This window comes from Camelus bactrianus, chromosome 1 (genome assembly GCF_048773025.1).
Source record: "Camelus bactrianus isolate YW-2024 breed Bactrian camel chromosome 1, ASM4877302v1, whole genome shotgun sequence".
Taxonomy (NCBI): domain Eukaryota; kingdom Metazoa; phylum Chordata; class Mammalia; order Artiodactyla; family Camelidae; genus Camelus; species Camelus bactrianus.
Window position 1 is genome coordinate 24,265,602 of NC_133539.1, and position 19,064 is coordinate 24,284,665.

Below are 19,064 nucleotides of genomic sequence, written 5' to 3' on the forward strand. Positions count from 1 at the left end.
GATATTTCATCTCTTTAATGCATCTCCATCATAAGAAAATTTAACAATGAAATACTTTAATGTTTAATAGATTTTACTCAACTTATAGAGTGAGTAGTTTGAGAGGGGAAAATGGTGAAAAGCTTTATGCTGCCACTATTTTGAAACACTTGCTCATTGTTGATATAATCTGTGGGCATATTAAATCTTACAGACCTTAACTGGGAAGACACTGATTACAGGAAACTAAATTAATATGAACTCTTTTAAAAACAGATGTTAAAATAAAGATCTTCTTACAAGTATTTAAATCTTGTGCTTCCCTAACAGAATACTAATCACACGTGTTTTCCAAATCCACAGAACTTCCTGTGTAGGATGAAATACTTTATTACTCTTTAATTTTGTAGATTTCTTGTTAGTTTATAATCAGGGGGAAAGGATGTCTTAAATTTGAAACCAAACATTATAAATGGTATGATCATATTATTTTAAATCTTAAGGTGCCATAGAATTATGACAGCCTACCCCTCGTTGCACAGCCTAGGAGTCTGTCTTGTTGCATGTTCTACCAGGAAGGCTCTCTCTGCCGGGTGCTGGGACGTAAGGATGACAGAGGCATCATCCTTGTTTACACTCTAGTTGACGGTCAAGCATCCACAAAGCAAATACAACTTTGTAATGAGATGGGTGAAAGATCTACTGAGTGCTGTGGAGTCCCAGAGATGAAAAGCTGTCCTCAGCCTACACAGTGCAGGGAAAGCTGCTCAAGGAAGGAGGGGGTGAGTCCTCAGCTGAGACTTGGAGAATAAAAAAGACACTTTATTCCTTTAGCTTGATTGTAGGCAAATGGAGCATCATTAAATATATGATGCATTTTTCATTCTGATATATTTTATAAAGTGATGGTGGTAGGGATAGTGTGGGTGAGAGGGGAGGGCACTGAGCAGAAGAAGGTTCTTTACTTTTTATTCTGCATCACATTATTTTTCCCACAGTTATATTTTAGTCATATCCTCATGTGTAATGACAGGATGTTTATGTATATGCTTAAATACAAAACAAATTGTTCACTTTATATAAATGCTGTAATTGAAAGCATGATAAGTACCAAAATAGTAAAGCAAAACATAAATGGAGGAAATACTGATATAAGAACTTCAGTAATTGATATTGGAGTTGGAAAATACTACAAAACAGGGAAGTAATCAGTGTAGTGTGTGTGTGCCAGTCCACATTTCATCATTCTATCTCAGGAGATAAAAAAGAAAGAAAATAAGAAAAATGATGTATGTAATAGAGGTCCTCACAAAGCTGAAGTATTTGATTTTTTGGTGTGAAAATGTTTTAGTTTTATTAAATAATGCTAATAGTAGATACTAGTAGTTGTTTCTCATGATCGTAAGTGCGAACATAAAAGTTGTTCTGAAATATCCTTGGTCCAGGAAGTGGAGTCAGAAAGGCACTGACCTATGTTACCTAGACTGTTCTTCCTGCTGCTTCTCCAGCTCAGAGGAGCCTCTTCTAAAGCCTCCTTATTACGCCCACCCCAGTCTATCTGAGTGCCAGGTGCCATGGCTAGGGCCATGCAGGCTGTCCCTGCTCATGGACTGAACGTGCCTGAGACCAGAACGGCAGCAAAGCTGGGTCTCAGATTGGCAGTTACTGGCTATAGTTCCTGAGATTATTGCTTCAGATATTTGCTTATGTGTACAGATGAGCAAAAGAGACATTATGGAAAGAAATGGGTGTCAGTTTTACAGTCAAAATGAAACCCTTTAAAGTAAATAGCCTACTGATGGTATGCCCGCATTTTCATCTCCATAGCTGAAGAATGCATTTCAGTGTTTCCTCTTAATTTTTAAAGACAGAAGTTCTCCAGGTACATTGTGCATATTCTTGTTGTTTGCTCATTAATCCCCTCCTGGAGTGGGACCCTGTTAGGTTAATTGAGTTCTTCCCTTTACAGATATTATCACTATGTCTGTCTGTCTGTCCATGGATTGCATCTGTTATATTTCTCTGCCACGGACTGACCAAAACCCTCTATCATGAAAGCTTTGTGTCCTTTGGCCATTATGGGCAAGCATGATATCACAATGTTTTTACCGTTTCTGGAAAATCAAGTCAGAGTTCACACAACAAGAGAGCACTTTGACCCTGGCCCCACGTAAAGAAGGACATACTTATTAATTGATAAGTGATTTCTCTAAATAGACTTTAATATAGTGTATTTTACAAGGGATTATGTTTGTTTTAAAATAGAAAATATGTCAATAGACTTTATGGTCAGAGTTTTATGTACAAATTGGTATCTATAAGTGGTCATTTTGATATTCTGCTTCTGCCTGGGAAAGAAGTTCCATGTTCAGTGGTACTTAATTTGATAATTTGTTATCCTTTTTCCTTTGTTATTGAGAAACTAGCAGTCCTTCTAGAATAGTACAGTTCTGGTATTTTCATTCAGACCTGTTTAATTCATCAGAAATAATTTTGTAAAATGAAAAACTGATCATTGAGAACATTTACATGTACCTGTATGATAATTTGCAAATTATATAAAGCTACAGCAGGTGATACTTGATTTAACAGGGAAAGCTTTTATATTATTAATTTACCCCAACAGCATTATGCATTCTTAAAAAGAATTTCTTGATCAGAATCCTTCACTAAGCACATTCATCATATAACTTTTGGTTTCGTTGATGTAATTTAAGATAAATTCAGTATTTTGTTTGAACAGCTGAAACGAAAGACATGGTTTTGTTAGATAATCACACTATTCAATAATATACTCCATTAAGAAACACTTTTGTTGCTGTTGTTGATAACCATAGTTTCTTTCTATGTGTGTAACTTGGAAATGATCACGGAAGACTGTGGATACAGTGTAAAACTTCTCTGGTTGAGCCAATTTTTAGCAATTAAATCTGTGTCTTTGGGAAGAAGTGACCCAAGATTTTGAGAAATAGGCCGTTTCCATTTTAGCCAGTACAAAGGCTTGGAGGTATTGGGGAGCATGGTCGATTCAGGAACCTGAAAGTTAAATTAATTTCAAAATGGGTCACATGGCAAGGATCAGTGATAACAAATAAATAAATAAATACGCAGGCATACATATACACACACACACATAAAAACTCATGACTCTGAAGCATACACACACTAGTTTCCTTTCTTATTCTGTGATCTAGTGCAACGTCTTTAGCAGAAGATGCTTTAAAGCAAACAGTGCATAAAGATCTTGTCTTCAAAGATTGGGAACATTTTTAAAACAGAGTGTACCCGGTAAGTAAATGCCGTGTCTGGTAAGTGTACTAAAAACCCCAAGAGCTTTGATCAAATGCCAGCTGTTACATCAGTTCTGTTGGTAATCTTTCTTACTGATCTGTGACCTTGACCTTGTGCTTATATCTGTATGTCAAATCTATTTTAAGGATGGGGAGACTATAGTTGAGTTTAATAGGATTTATGCTCCTATCTCAAAGGATGTTCATATATATATATATATATATATATATATATATATAGTGTATTTCATATACTGTAAACACTCAAACAATTCCAGGAGAAGAAAGCACCATTTTCCATTATATTTCATTTTTTTATAGAGATTGGAAAAATATCATGCTTTTCAAAACTGATAGAAAGCACCAGTTACTTTGAAGAGCTATTGCAAAAGCTTAGGAGAAACTATACTCTCTGTGTTATGTTTAAACTCTTTTTTTCCACACTTATGTGCCACTAAAAAATTTGTTAGTCATTATTTTGTGTCTCTTCAGAGAACTATTGTTTAACTGAAGGTAGTGGACATTGATATTATTGCTAAATAAATATCACATGTACTCTTTATCATATAATAATTTTCTTCCTGAATTTTTAAAACTATGGTTAGAATTAATTTTATTTAAAAATATTCTAGTTTCTATGTTTTCAGGATAATGCAACACAGTATCCATTAAGGTGTTCCATTTTGGAATAGAAATTGGCAGTTAAGCTCTTTCTCTACTTCCTTTGATTCTGTGCATCTTTTTAACTTAAAATCTCCAACTTGATAATCTTAATTTTTATTGTAAATTTAATTTTTATATAAACTATAAAAGCAGAATAAGATGGATAGTGGATTTATTGACTCTGATTCATCAACATAGCCTTCTGAGGACAATTCGTAACAAAGAAGCTCTTCTTTAAGTCGCTGTATCATTTATAGGGGATACTTGTTTCTGTCATCAGGACGATGATGTTACCTCTCTCATGCATTTATCTGTGTCGTCAAAGATCTTAAATCTTTACTGTTACGTTTTATTTAGTATATAGGTATAGCTATTAAGAGAGAAGCAAAAACTCCAGTTAGAATATAAGCTCATGTTTAGCTTTTAAATAAACATCTGTTTGAAATTCTGTGACCCCAGTAAAGAAAGTAGTGAATATTAGTAACTTTTGGAGACTGAGTGGGTAGGGTGTATGGCTATTTCAAAATTGTTTCCTTCCCTCCAGTTCACTCAATAGACTGAAATATATTGGTCAGTTCTGTTTCCACAACTTTATGACAGCATATCATCGTTCTGGTTAAAGTGCTTGTCATTTTTATCAACTACAATTTGATCAATTACTTAGAATCAAAAAAATAAAAATTTGTATTTGAAGAAGTCCCCCCATACATATGTCCTGTTGAACACCTGAGTGAGTCAAGCATTCGTGTCTCCTAGTGAGTCTCTTAATAGGGGCACTATTTTACTCCCGTCAAAGTAGCTGACAGCAAGTTAAAGCTGATGGACCTGGAAGGGAGGGGCAAATTTGGCCTTGGGCAAAAATATGTAAGGCCCTCAGGTTGCAGTGGAGAGCAGTCTGGGTGGCTGTTTTACTCACTCCGGTGTCAGTGGCTTCTGTCACCAATCTCCAGAGTGTATTTACACCTGAAATGAGAAGCCCTGGGAGAGGGCGAGAAACTCTTGTCTAATTTTAAATGCAGAGGCCCTCAGTTGAGCAAAATGTATTTAGGTAAGTTTATTTTCTTGGTACCCATCAGATTAAACAACCACAAATCCATCTTTTGGTAGATAATACTACAAAGAAAACTATTACCTTAGAATTTAAATTATATCAAAGGACATAATTTTGATTTTTTTTCAAGAAATTAGAAATACATTCTAATAAATGAAATCTCAGGCCTCTTCCCTTACTATGCCCATATTATTCCCAGCTATGAAATGGCAACAGTTGAATATTTAATTCTTTTTCTTACTGTTTTTTGTTTTTTGTTTTTTCAAAAACAAACATTTCATTTAAAATAGAGGATTCACTGCAGTCTTCGCTTTTCAATGAAGTCCCAAGACTGTTATCTGAAATTTTACTTTTCATTTCTTGTTTTATGTAATTAAGTGTTGCGTTTTATATATTCTAACTTTCCATTGGCCCTTGGTTTCAAAAGCTAATTTCATCCATCTGCATAAGATGTTTGGGGTTACATCTTCTTGATAAATTTTCTTGGGTTTTTATTCCCTGTTCAACTCTTAAAACTTTCAGAGTCTCACCTTAGAAAACACTAAGAGTTCTCTGAATTATTTACCTGAATTTGTATTGCTTAAGTAAAAGGTTCAATAATTAGGACTTTGGAATCTTCTTAGTGTACATAGTTATTTTTCTTCTAATGCTTAGGGAAGCATCTTAATGTTTTTCTTATCCTTTTACATAAAAAGCATCTCCAAAAATAATCTACAGTGAAATTCAGGTAATATTGTCCAGTAGGAGTAGCCTTTTAATTACTTCTGCATTTTAAGGAACCAGAGCCAAGAATCCAAATTCTTATTAAAGAGTCACATTGCAGAATTACCTTTAAATTCAATACTCAAACAGGTGTTACTTGATAATGCAAAAGAAATTGGAGGAGATTTCATGGAAACAATTGGAAGTCATGAGGTGTTCATTAGACATAATTTAAATAGCATACAAAGTGACTTTATAGATGTTTAGTAACTGAAATGTGTTTTTAATGGACAATTTGATCGCAAGTGAGATACTGAATCCTTTCCTTAGAAATAGCTAGAAAAGACCTTTCTCATTCATTATTTATCTATCCTCAACCAAAAGTAGTCCCACATATAAGAATCCTATTAGACACATCCTTCATTTATCCAAGTAAAGTCTTTTTACTTGGATTTTGCCATTTTAAAAAGTGTTTAAAAATTCAGCAAACTTTGTCTTTGCTTAATAAACCATTTCCAAATAGAAAATGTAAAACACAATGCAATGGAAATACTTTACTTCAGAAGATCAATATTACACCTACTTGGGAACTGTTAGTATGTGAATTATTTACAACTGTCTTTATTGATTAAAGCGCTAAAAAAAAGTTAAGACTTCAACATAATTTCATATTTTTGGGTCCTTTAAAATGAGTTTTAAAAAAATACACTCTAAATTCAAGCATTTTACAAAAGATTTTACTTAATTAGTCTATGTGTTCAAACTTGGATCTTTGCCAAAGTCTATCTACCCCTATGGTCAGGATTCCATGGAATTTTTTTATGGTTTAGTTTGATTTTATTATTTTTTTAAATAATTCTGTCCTGCTGCAACAATAATTTTTTTCACTCCATGCTAGTGGACCAGTAAAATCTCAGCTTTATCAGATTTAAAAGATATTTTTATGCTTACGAACAATTTTAAATTAATAAAAGGAAAATTCATTTATAATTTTAACACTGTAAAATGGTTATACATAAATTTTATCAAGTTGTCTTGAAGTGTATTAACCCTTGGTATACTATCAGGGTTCTTTGGACCCAGTTTTTGTTTATGAAGTTGTTTTTGCTTGTTTGTTATTTGTGGTTTATATTTCTAACTGTTAGGAAGGATTATATTATATGACTTTTATTCTTTTTTAAAGTTTCAGTGAATGTGTTTTTAGTAGGAAAAAACCATTGTATCTTGCTATTACCATTTGTGTCCATTGGAACTTTTTGTAAAATCAAACATACATTATGGGATGGTATTTTCTGTTTTCCATCCATAATGTCAAAGAGGAAAAAGTTGGCATAGGAAGATGCTTCAATTAGATGAATCAGAGAATGAGTGCAAAGAGGCTGATAAGAGCATTGTCGACGTGATTGATGATGGTGACATTGATTGTATAAGCAATATCTCTGTTTCTTCAGATGACAATATCCTAAATGACTTTTCTCAAACTTAAGAATCAATGAGTGAACAGAATATAGTTCTTTTTTCCTCCAGCTTGATTGAGATATAGTTGACATTTAACATTGTGTAAGTTTAAGGTGTATAATGTGATGATTTGATGTGCACATATATTGCAAAATTATTACCAAAGTAAGGTTAGTTGACATAGCCATCACCTCACAGAGTTACCATACCAATGTAGTTCTAAAGGCAAAAAGGAAATACCGTATTTTCCTCCAATTGCGTAATAGGAAGGACTTCATCACTATTTTGTGACAAGAAACCTTGCCTGTCCTGTCTTGCTCAAAGAATATATGGCAGTATTCCTTCTTTTATGATGTTAGCACACCCAAATTTTTTATAAACAGTTCATAAGTGGACAAATACTGAAGCTGGTGTGTTAAAAGAGAGATTGGAGGAAAATAAATGACATGGAAATGAAATAACCCACTAGATTTATTGCTGTAACACCAGTTACAGTTGTTCTTAATAAATCTAAAAATAAAAAATATTTTTCAATTATGGGACAAGGAAGATTTCTGTCTTTCTTGCTTCAACATAATTTTGAGCTGTCAGAATTTCCCAAAGTAACATGTTTTGAATTATACAAGTACAAAAAGAAGACTCAGAAGTGATGATTAAACTAGAAACTCACAGCCATGCACTTGAAGTCTGGAATGTGTATTAATAAGGCGTTTCCAGGTTTGTGCATGACAGTAGATGAGCTCTCAGTTCCAAAGTGCCTCCATTTTGGATATGTTGTCCTTCAAAAGCAGCAAAATATGGAATTAAGAATTGGGTGTGCTCAAAGCATAAATACAAAACAGAAATAGACTCACAGACATAGAATACAAACTTGTGGTTGCCAAGAGGGCAGGGCGTAGGAAGAGATAGCCTGGGATTTCAAAATTGTAGAATAGGTAAACAAGATTATACTGTGAAGCACAGGGAAATATATACAAGATCTTATGGTAGCTCACAGAGAAAAAAATGTGACAATGAATATATATATGTTCATGTATAACTGAAAAATTGTGCCCTACACTGGAATTTGACACAACATTGTAAAATGATTATAAATCAATAAAAAAATGTTAAAAAGAAAAAAGTAAAAAATAATAAAATAATGCCATCTGGATGGACCTGGAGATCATCACACTAAGTGAAGTAAGCCAGAAAGAGAAAGAAAAATATCATATGATATCATTTATATGTGGAATCTTAAAAAAAGACACAGATGAACTTATTTACAAAACAGAAAAAGACTCACAGACAGAGAACAAACTTACAATTACCCAGGGGTAAAGGGGGTGGGAAAGAATAAATTGGGAGGTCAAGATTTGCAGATACTAACTACTGTATATAAAATAGATAAACAACAAGTTTATACTGTGTAGCACAGAGAACTGTATTCAATATCTTGTGGTAACCTATAATAAAAAAAATATGAAAACAAACAAAAAAAGAATTGGGTTTGCTATGTATAAATTTTTATTAAAAATTCTGATGAGTTTTGCATTATCCTTTCACTCTTCTGTAAATTATTCATCAGTTGACTTAAATGGTAATAAAATGTTTGTTAGACCCAGAAGATAAATAGTAATGATTATTTTTCTCAGTATACTGAAGGTTAAATGAATTCATTAAAATTGTAAAGAGCTGATTTTGATTTAGAACAATAATTCCAAAATCAAATTTAAGTCACTCTTTGCCATCATAAATATTACACTAAATGTTTTGTTAAAATCAAAAAATCTTTTTCTAAAAATTTTATAGAACCACTCTATAAAAGTGACAACTAAGTTGAAATAAATATTGTCCAGTCAACTTTTATTTTATCACTGGGTAGGCTTTATTTTTTTTTCCATTCGTGTGTGTGTGTGTGTGTGTGTGTGTGTGTGTGTGTGTGTGTATTCTTAGTGCTTATTAAAAGAAATATTTCTTCACTTTGTCTCTCTACCAACCTAATGTTTAAATACAGGATATTAGTATAATGTATTTTAGTTTCTAAACTAAATTTTTCCTTCTAAACCTTATGAGTTGCAAAATTTGTGATGCCTTCATTTGTATTTTTTTCTTTTTTATTTGTTTGACCCCTCAGAACTTTTCTCTTCTTCTCACCCTCCGTAAACCAAATGTTTTGGATAATTCTGTTACCTTTCCACAGAAATCACTTAACAAGTGTTTGCCATACAAGTAAAATCTCTTCTTTATTGTGTTTATGAAGAGAACATTGAATATCTTTAAATAGACATGTATATAAGCTCTAAAAAAATTATTACTGAAGTTAGAAATAAACCAGTAGATCCACGGAGAAGCCAAGGAATCACAGTATTTTATAATTTAAATATATGACTTGCAAATCTCTAAAGAAGCCTAATTCTTAAATATGTGTTGACATTTTGGTATTTTTAACTGTACTCAAGTAGTGTCCAATACCTGGGAACGTTCTGAAGTGATCTGTATATAAAATCCAGCAAGCTGAGTATATGTTGGTGATTCAGAAATAATGTGGGTGTCTTTCCACTAAAAGAAAATGAGGCAGGTTAATGCTAGCTTTAAGTCAAGTGATTTTAACCTTATAAAGTCTTTATTAAGTAGTGATAATATTTTACATTATACCCTAATATCTGTAGGTCCCAACGAGCTGTACCGTATCCAAGTATTAGAGCCTCCCTTTTTTTCCCCCCCAAAATTTCTCAGTTAAATTCTGTGCTATAGAAGGGAAAAGACAGGCTGGGGAAAGGTAGGAAGGGTTGTTGTTATTGATGTCTCTCTCTTCAGTTGTTTACGAGAGAGAAAAGACATTACGTGAAGAAATTTGGCTCACTCAGTTCCCTGAGGAGCTTTTAATAGTAGGGCCTGAGTGAATTCCAGCCTCAGGAGGTCTCAGAATTCCTGCTTTCTGAGGCGTTTCATTTTCTGCTAGTAGGGAATGGTGGTGGGTGTTGTCCCTGAGTGCACCTGAAGCAGCTTCTCAGTAACCATAATCTTTGATTCACAGATTGATCTTTTTAAAAAACAGGTTTCTATGAAAAGCTCTGTTTCCTCTTACTTGCTTCACGTAATTGGTGCCATTTATAGACTTTTCTTTTCAAATAAATTAACAAAAAATAACTACTTTAACTTAGAATTTTCTGTAGGCAGTTATTCCTCTGTCCTTCGTAGCTATTCTAAATGTTTCTTGCCCGCTTTTGTACAGGACAGCGTGACAGCTTAGCGTATACACGTAGTTATACGTGTATGTGTTAGAGTAGCCACATTCTCTAAACCAAAAATTAGTGCAAGTATCTTGGCACATTTTCTTTTTAATAATGACTTTGATTTTTGAATCTTTTAAAGGCGTTTTCAAATCACATGTAATATTTTAATTCATCTAAACTTATTAACAACAAATTCACACAAAAAGAAATAGCATGGGTAGGGAGATGAGTATTTTATATTAGGAACATTCTAGAAACTTAGGGTTATAGGTTCACCTGTCACCTATATTCTGCATCTGCTAGGAATGGAGCTCATATTAAAATTTCTACGTAGAGCACATGTGTAAGGATTTTGAAACAGACACATTAAACCTTTGATAGACCTGAATGATCATCCAAAGAATCACTGTTGTCAGTAAGTCATTGTAAAAACTGAGAGAGAGTAAGGTTGTGATTATATTTAAATGTTTATGAATATGACTAGGGCTATCACACTTTTGTAGGCCTACAAAATAATCTTATGCTTGTTAGGGCTTCCAATTCTTTGAAAACAGAAATTCTACAAATTACTTATGGAACGTCTGATGTCTGGAGGATGATGTATGTCAGAAGAGAATCTGTTCTGTACGCCTCAAGCCCACATAAAACTTACTAGATGAATTCGTGTAATGTGGGTCTCTTTTCCTTTCTCTACACTTCTTCTTTTGTTCCTTCCTAAGCTCCCAGTAATGTAAGGTTGCTAGTTCTAGCCCCTTACAGAGCTGCAGTGCTATAGAAAAGACTGAGCCTTTCTCTCGATGTGCAGAAAGGTGCTTAATGAAAATTCAAAAATTTGGTGGGCTTTGGAAGACAATTATATAGCATTAAAGTATTTTCTCGTTTCTAATTGATTGGATCATTTTAACAATATGCATTGATCCAGAGGATTTCCAGTAGAGATTTCCAATTTAATAGGAATGGCAATAAAATAGACTGAAGAAATGACTATAATACATGTATATGTATATTTTAGTGTATATATATATATATGTGTGTGTGTATATATACACATATAAACTTGAAAGTGCTCTATTCTTTTGCTTAAAGATATCATAGCATAATTCTAACTCTTCACCCTCTTAACTATTTTTTATTTTTTATTTTTTTTAGAACACTGATATTTACATTTATTGGAGAACAAAAGATGAAGAAGGAGAAGCAGTGCACTCACTAAGGACTGTCTGCTGCTGCTGCCCGCCTGTGTGTTAAGGAATTCTGCTGCTGCTGCTTGCCTGGGAGTTGATCAGCTCTGCAGTCGGACTGCATTGGAGTCTGCCTGCCTTTTATCTCATCATTGCCAGCAGAAATCCGCGTCGCAATGTAACAGTACATCTCTGTCTAATTACTATGGAAGGTGATAAACTGACACTCACTTCTTAAAGTTACATCTCATTCACCCACAGAAAACCATCTTTAAAGTGAATAGAAACCAAGCCCTTGTGAACACTTCTATTGAACATGACTCATGGAGAAGAGCTTGGCTCTGATGTGCACCAGGATTCTATTGTTTTAACTTACCTAGAAGGATTACTAATGCATCAGGCAGCAGAGGGATCAGGTACTGCCGTCGACAAAAAGTCTGCTGGGCGTAATGAAGAAGATCAGAACTTTAACATTTCTAGTAGTGCGTTTCCCACCTGTCCAGGTAATGGTCCAGTTCTCAATTCACATGCGTATCAGGGATCTGGCATGCTGCATCTCAAAAAAGCCAGACTACTGCAGTCTTCTGAGGACTGGAATGCAGCGAAGCGGAAGAGGCTGTCTGATTCCATCGTAAATTTAAACGTGAAGAAGGAGGCTTTGCTGGCCGGCATGGTTGACAATGTGCCTAAAGGCAAACAGGATAGCACATTACTGGCCTCTTTGCTTCAGTCGTTCAGCTCCAGGCTGCAGACTGTTGCTCTGTCACAACAAATTAGGCAGAGCCTCAAGGAGCAAGGATATACCCTCAGTCATGACCCTTTAAAAATGGAGAAAGATTTAAGGTGCTACGGTGTTGCATCAAGTCATTTAAAAACTTTGTTGAAGAAAAGTAAAGCTAAAGATCAAAAGCCTGATACCAGTCTCCCTGATGTAACTAAAAACCTCATCAGAGACAGGTTCGCAGAGTCGCCTCATCATGTTGGGCAGAGTGGAACGAAGGTCATGAGTGAACCTTTGTCGTGTGCGGCCAGATTGCAGGCTGTTGCGAGCATGGTGGAGAAAAGGGCTAGTCCCGCCACTTCGCCCAAGCCTAGTGTCGCTTGTAGCCAGCTCGCTTTACTCCTTTCCAGCGAGGCTCATTTACAGCAATATTCTCGAGAACATGCTTTAAAAACACAAAATGCAAATCAAGCAGCAAGTGAAAGACTGGCTGCTATGGCCAGGTTACAAGAAAATGGCCAGAAGGATGTCGGCAGTTTCCAGCTCTCAAAAGGAGTGTCAGGCCATCTTAACGGTCAGGCTAGAACATCATCAAACAAACTAATGGCTAGCAAAGGTACAGCGTTTCCAAGTCCGATGGGTATCGTTCCTTCCTCCCCCAAAAATGCAGGCTATAAGAACTCACTGGAAAGAAACAATATAAAACAAGCTGCTAGTAACAGTTTGCTTCTACATCTTCTCAAAAGCCAGACCATACCTAAGCCAATGAACGGACACAGTCACAGTGAGAGAGGAAGCGTTTTCGAGGACAGCAGTACACCTACAACTATTGACGAGTACTCGGATAACAATCCTAGTTTTACAGATGATAGCAGTGGTGATGAAAGCTCTTATTCCAACTGTGTTCCCATAGACTTGTCTTGCAAACACCGAATCGAAAAGCCCGCACCCGACCAGCCTGTTTCTCTGGATAACTTAACCCAGTCCTTGCTAAACACTTGGGATCCGAAAGTCCCCGAAGTAGATCTCAAAGAAGATCAAGATACCTCAAAGAATTCTAAGCTAAATTCACACCAGAAAGTAACCCTCCTTCAGTTGCTACTTGGCCATAAGAATGAAGAAAACATAGAAAGAAACAGCAGTCCTCAGGAAGTACACGGCGAGGTGACGAAGTTCAGGACGCAGAAGTACATGAGGACTTCTGTGATAGAAAGCCCTGGTACCAATAGGACTACCCCAGTGAGCACTCCACCGCTGCTTGCATCCACCAAAGCAGAGTCTCCCATCAATCTTTCCCAACACTCGCTGGTCATCAGGTGGAATTCCCCACCATATGCCTGTGGCCCCCAGTCCGAAAGGCCAACGAATACTGCGTCTAACCACTTGATGGACCTGACAAAGAGCAAAGAATTGCAAGGAGAGAAACCAGTCCAAAATGAAGGTGCACAAAACTCTGCAACTTTCAGTGCCAGTAAGCTGTTACAGAATTTAGCGCAGTGTGGAATGCAGTCTTCCATGTCGGGGGAAGAGCAGAGACCCAGTAAGCAGCTGCTCGGTGTAAACACAGACAGACCTACAGGTGTGATTGATAGATTAAACAGCCCTCTGCTCTCCAATAAAACAAATACAGCTGAAGAAAGTAAAGCGTTCGGCAGTCCGGCAACAGGTCCTGAGCCAGGACTCTCTGGTTCAGAAATAGAAAATCTCCTTGAAAGGCGCACTGTCCTCCAGTTGCTCCTGGGAAACCCCAACAAAGGGAAGAGTGAAAAAAAAGAAAAGGTTCCCTTAAGAGATGAAAGCACTCAGGAACACACGGATAGAGCTTTAAGTGAACAAATCTTGATGGTGAAAATAAAATCTGAGCCTTGTGACGACTTACAGACTCACAACACCAACGCACACTTGAGCCACGATGCTAAGGACGCCCCGTTCTTGGGGATGGCTCCTCCGGGGCAGAGAAGCGCTGCTGCCTTACCGGCATCCGAGGACTTTAAATCGGAGCCCATCTCACCTCAGGATTTTTCTTTCTCAAGGAACGGTCTGCTTAGTCGACTGCTGAGACAAAATCAAGAGAGTTACCTGGCCGATGACCTGGACACCAGTCAGAGAAATAGTGAACTGACGCTTCTAGAGTCAAAGAATCTTTGCATGGCCCCTAAGAAAAGGAAGCTTTATACTGAGCCCTTAGAAAATCCATTTAAAAAGGTGAAAAATAACACAGTCGATGCTGCAAACATTCACAGTGCCCCGGAGGCACTGTACGGGTCCTTGCTTAACCAGCAAGAGCTGAAGTTGAGCCGAAGTGATCTTGAATTTAAATATCCTGCCAGTCACGGTTCAGCCAGCGAAAGCGAGCCTCGGAATTGGGCCAGAGAGAGCAAAAGCTTCAATGTTCTGAAACAGCTGCTTCTCTCAGAGAACTGTGTGAGAGATCTGTCCCAGCACAGGAGTAACTCTGTCATCGACAGTAAAAAGAAAGGACACAAAAATAACGTGACCAACAGCAGGCCTGAATTCAGCATTTCCTCTCTCACCGGACTGATGTGCAGTGCTGCCCAGCCCAGCAGCGGCATGGACAGCAGGACATTCCCGTACCCGGGAGCGGCAAAAACGCCTGCCAGCCCTCCTTTCCCCGAGCCCGTGGGCTGCACGGGGTCTCGACCCGAGTCTGGGCTTGTGAATGGGTGTTCCGTGCCCAGTGAGAAGGGACCCATTAAGTGGGTCATCACAGATGTGGACAAGAATGAATACGACAAAGACTCCCCTAGACTGACCAAAACTAACCCGATCCTGTATTACATGCTCCAGAAAGGGGGCAGTTCTGTTACCAGTCGAGAAACACAGGACAAGGACATTTGGAGGGAGCCTTCATCTGCTGAAAGTATCTCACAGGTTACAGTCAAAGAAGAGTTATTTCCTGCTGCAGAAACTAAAGCTTCTTTCTTTAATTTAAGAAGCCCTTATAATAGCCATATGGGAAATAATGCCTCGCGCCCACACAGCGCAAATGGAGAAGTTTATGGACTTCTGGGAAACATGCTAACAATAAAAAAGGAATCAGAATAAAATGTACCTGCCATCCATCTTTGGATCTTTTTAAAACTAACTAGTACGAACTTGAGATCTGTATAAATAAGCGCATGATGTGAGAAACAAGCATGGTATAATTGAAGCTTTTTTTATTTTGAAAAGTATTGGTTCCTGGTGGTGTTTAAGTCTGCATACTCCTTTTTGCTTTATGTTAATGTCATGAGGAAGCTACTGAACTAGCAACTGGTGGTTTAACACTTCTGTATGCATCAGACAACAACTGTGAGTAGCTATGAATGATACTCTTTTATAATCACAAATAACAGGCATAAATTAAAAGGTGAACCTCCATCCACTGTGGATTAATGCATTTTGCTGCCTTTATTAGGGTACTTTATTTTGCTTTTCAGAAGTCAGCCTGCATAATATGTTTTTTAAGTCCCAAATTGTTAAATGATAACTCTTTAAAGGATAATTATTGAATTAAAAAAACCCTAGTGCTGATTCACTTCTCATTCAGTTCAAAAACAAATTAGAAAAAAATATGCTTACATTTTTCACTTTTGCTAAAAAGAAAAAAAAAATTATTTTTAACTCTTGGAAGGGGTTTTATGGTTCCCCAAAGTGTCTGTCCCACCCCAATCGTTTTCAATATACTGTATTTCTTTAAACCTTGTACTACTTAGTAAAAATTGATTACAGTTGATGGAAATTTGATAGATCCTTTAAAAAAAAAAAAGGCGGATTTCCATTTTTGTATTTTAACTACTTTACTAAATTGATATTCCTCCTTTTACAGAATTAGGAAAGTTAATATTTATCTTCAGGTGGTTTCCTGAATAGTTGAATATTTAAGAAGCTGTTTTTAACAGAAGCAAAATGGCTTTTCTTTGGACAGTTTTCACCATCTCTTGTAAAAGCTACTTCTTACCATTTCTGTGGTACCTGTGAGTTTTATGACCAGGGTTTCTTAAAGCTGGACTCAGACCACCTGCGCTAGAGTCATCTGGAGCACTCATTTTAAAATGCAGGTTCTTAGGCAGCCTCTCAGCTCTCCAGAACAAGAATCTCTGCTAAGTGGACCTGGGAATCTTCCATCTGCCTCTCAGCACACTCCCCAGGTGTTTCTTCTGCACACTGAAGTGTGGGAACCATAGCTTATGACTCTCAGAACACAGGACTGCAAACAGACTATTTGATGCCTGTATTTTCCCCAGTACAGTCACACATCAACTCAAAATTTGCAGTATTGTACTTCATATATTACTGTTATGTCTTTGGAAATCGAGTTCAGAATACTTTTTATGACCAAAAAATTGGGTGGAGGGGACAACGTTCATATCTGGCTCAACATCTCAGGAAAATCTGTGATTATTATGTGTTCTAATGAGTAACATCTACTTAATTAGCCTTAGGGATGGAACAACAGGGCCACTTACCAAACTCAGGTGATTCCAGGATGGTTCGGAAACTCCTCCTGAATAATACATCCTTAACTTCTATTAAAACCATCGTCCTAAGAACAGTGCTGACAAAGATGAAAACATTTATTTCAAACCCAAGAAAGGCACTCAACTCAGACTGACTAAACGAAAAAGTACAAAGGGCACATATACATGACAGAATTGTACACAGTCACTCCATCAGATCTATTATTTTAAAGTAGTGCTTAAAGTACACATTGATGTGTTCTTGGAAGAACTTAATATATTATTGAGCCACATGGCGTTTCTATCTTGAAACAAGCCCATGGTTTTCAGTTCAGTTTTTACAATCCACAATTCATTCACCAGATATTTTTGGTTTTAATTGTGAACCAGGTTAGCAACTGACCTGTCAAAAAATTGTTATATAATCAACTATTAATTAGAAGGAAATCTATTTGAAATTGTTCTACTTGAAATTGTTTCTAAGACTTTTATACTTAAAATAGGTGTTATTTCCTAATGTGATCTAAAACCCTAAATGATTATTTTTTTTTCTCAAAATGATTTGTAAATAGTTACTGGATATATTATAAAATAATAGGAGTGACTAGTATGCTACGTCACAAAGAGATGAAGGCATATGCTTGTTCTGAAGTGAGAATTCCACTGGCCGGTGAGTAGATTCAACTCCATCCCGTATTTACTCTGTGACAATCTTATTGTCTACATGATATAAATTAGTTCTTAAACAAGTCATTTTTTTTCTGCCACTGTGAAAGGTCTGGAACCTTAGAAGTATGCTAGAAAAAATTTTGGTATTACCCTTTGGTTAAGGGAAAATGGTCTTTTTTTAACAAGGGAGTGAAATTTAGGTCAGGAAAAAGATCACAGGCCAGCATTGCTTTTTTGCTTGTTTCGTTGATTGGTTGTTTTTGTTGTTATTGTTGTCAGCAGTTAAAAGAAATGAAACATACATGATACATAAATAAATGTGACCACAGAGAAAGCAGTTCTGATTTACTAGAGAGTGTCCCCAATTTGAGTTCAGTATGATTTTAAAGAAGAGCAGTGAGAAAGGGCGTACATCCGTAAATTCACTTTGTTTATGGCTGTGTAGATACAAGGATGCACATACACACATTTTCAAGGACTGTTTTAGATATCTAGACAATTCCTTCCCAATAAAATCATTTGTGAAAGGGTACTACAGCTCTCATTGACATCAGTAAGATAGCATTACCTGTTCTCTGCTGCATCTTACAGAAGAGTAAACTGGTGAGAGTATATATTTTATATATATATATATATATATATATAATATGTATATATATATATTGACTTGTTACATGAAGATGTTAAAATCGGTTTTTAAAGGTGATGTAAATAGTGATTTCCTTAATGAAAAAATACATATTTTGTATTGTTCTAATGCAACAGAAAAGCCTTTTAATCTCTTTGGTTTCTGTATATTCCATGTATAAGTGTAAATATAATTGGACAGGTTTAAAAATTGTGCATGTATGTATACAGTTGCAAGTCTGGACAAATGTATAAAATAAACCTTTTATTTAAGTTGTGATTACCTGCTGCATGAAAAGTGCATGGGGGACCCTGTGCATCTGTGCATTTGGCAAAAATGTCTTAACAAGTCAGATCAGATGTTCATCCCAACATGACAGTATTCCATTTCTGGACACGGCTTCTGTGGTTTCAGCTTTGTGAAAGAACGTGCTTTGAATCCAAGGGTCTTAAAACTTTTTAAGTCAAGTCAACCACTTTTCGTCATAAAGAGTTCACACAGTACTTTCATGAATTTTTTAATTCCATTGGAAACATAATAATATACCAGGAGTATTCCAGTATCCTGGAATATAGGCGCATTACCGTTCATGGTATGAATTCTGGGGTTTACACAAGCAATTTTGATGCAATCTGCTCAAAAGTATGATTTGTCATTTTTATTAGAATTTAATTTCTTCATGTGATGTCATGAAACTGTACATACTGCAGTGTGAATTTTTGTTTTGTTTTTTTAATCTTTTAGTGTTTACTTCCTGCAGTGAATTTGAATAAATGAGGAAAAAAAAATTGGCATTGTCTCTGGTTTGAAATGGCTGTTATTTTGTGGCCTTTCTCTGATTTTCAGACTTTCCATAAACTTTAAAGCCTCTGGTCATGAAAATAACAATCAGTCTTCAAGGATGCTTGGTCCTTCTCAGAAAAAAATTGAGGAAAAAAAGAAGGTGGCCAATGAGTGAGTGTATCTAGAGACAGGCAATTGAAGCATAGCCCAGAAAGACAGCCAGCCAGTAACCTGTCCTGCCTAGCTTTGATCCTGTTGTTT

General features: G+C 36.1%; 1 protein-coding gene across 2 annotated transcripts in view; it reads left to right on the top strand.

The window, feature by feature from the left end:
- NRIP1 (nuclear receptor interacting protein 1) overlaps window positions 1–18,819 on the top strand; it is an 85,943-nt gene extending 67,124 nt beyond the window's left edge. The window contains exons 1-2 of one of the 2 annotated variants that reach the window (XM_045520803.2): window positions 3,168–3,267; window positions 11,511–18,819. In XM_045520803.2, coding sequence (XP_045376759.1) covers window positions 11,859–15,329 — 3,471 coding nt within the window. In that variant the 5' untranslated portion in view covers window positions 3,168–3,267; window positions 11,511–11,858 and the 3' untranslated portion in view covers window positions 15,330–18,819. Of the gene's footprint in view, window positions 1–3,167; window positions 3,268–11,510 lie in introns of those variants that run through there. The other variant, XR_012506189.1, reaches the window with a different exon arrangement.
- The last annotated feature ends 245 nt before the right edge of the window (window positions 18,820–19,064 follow it).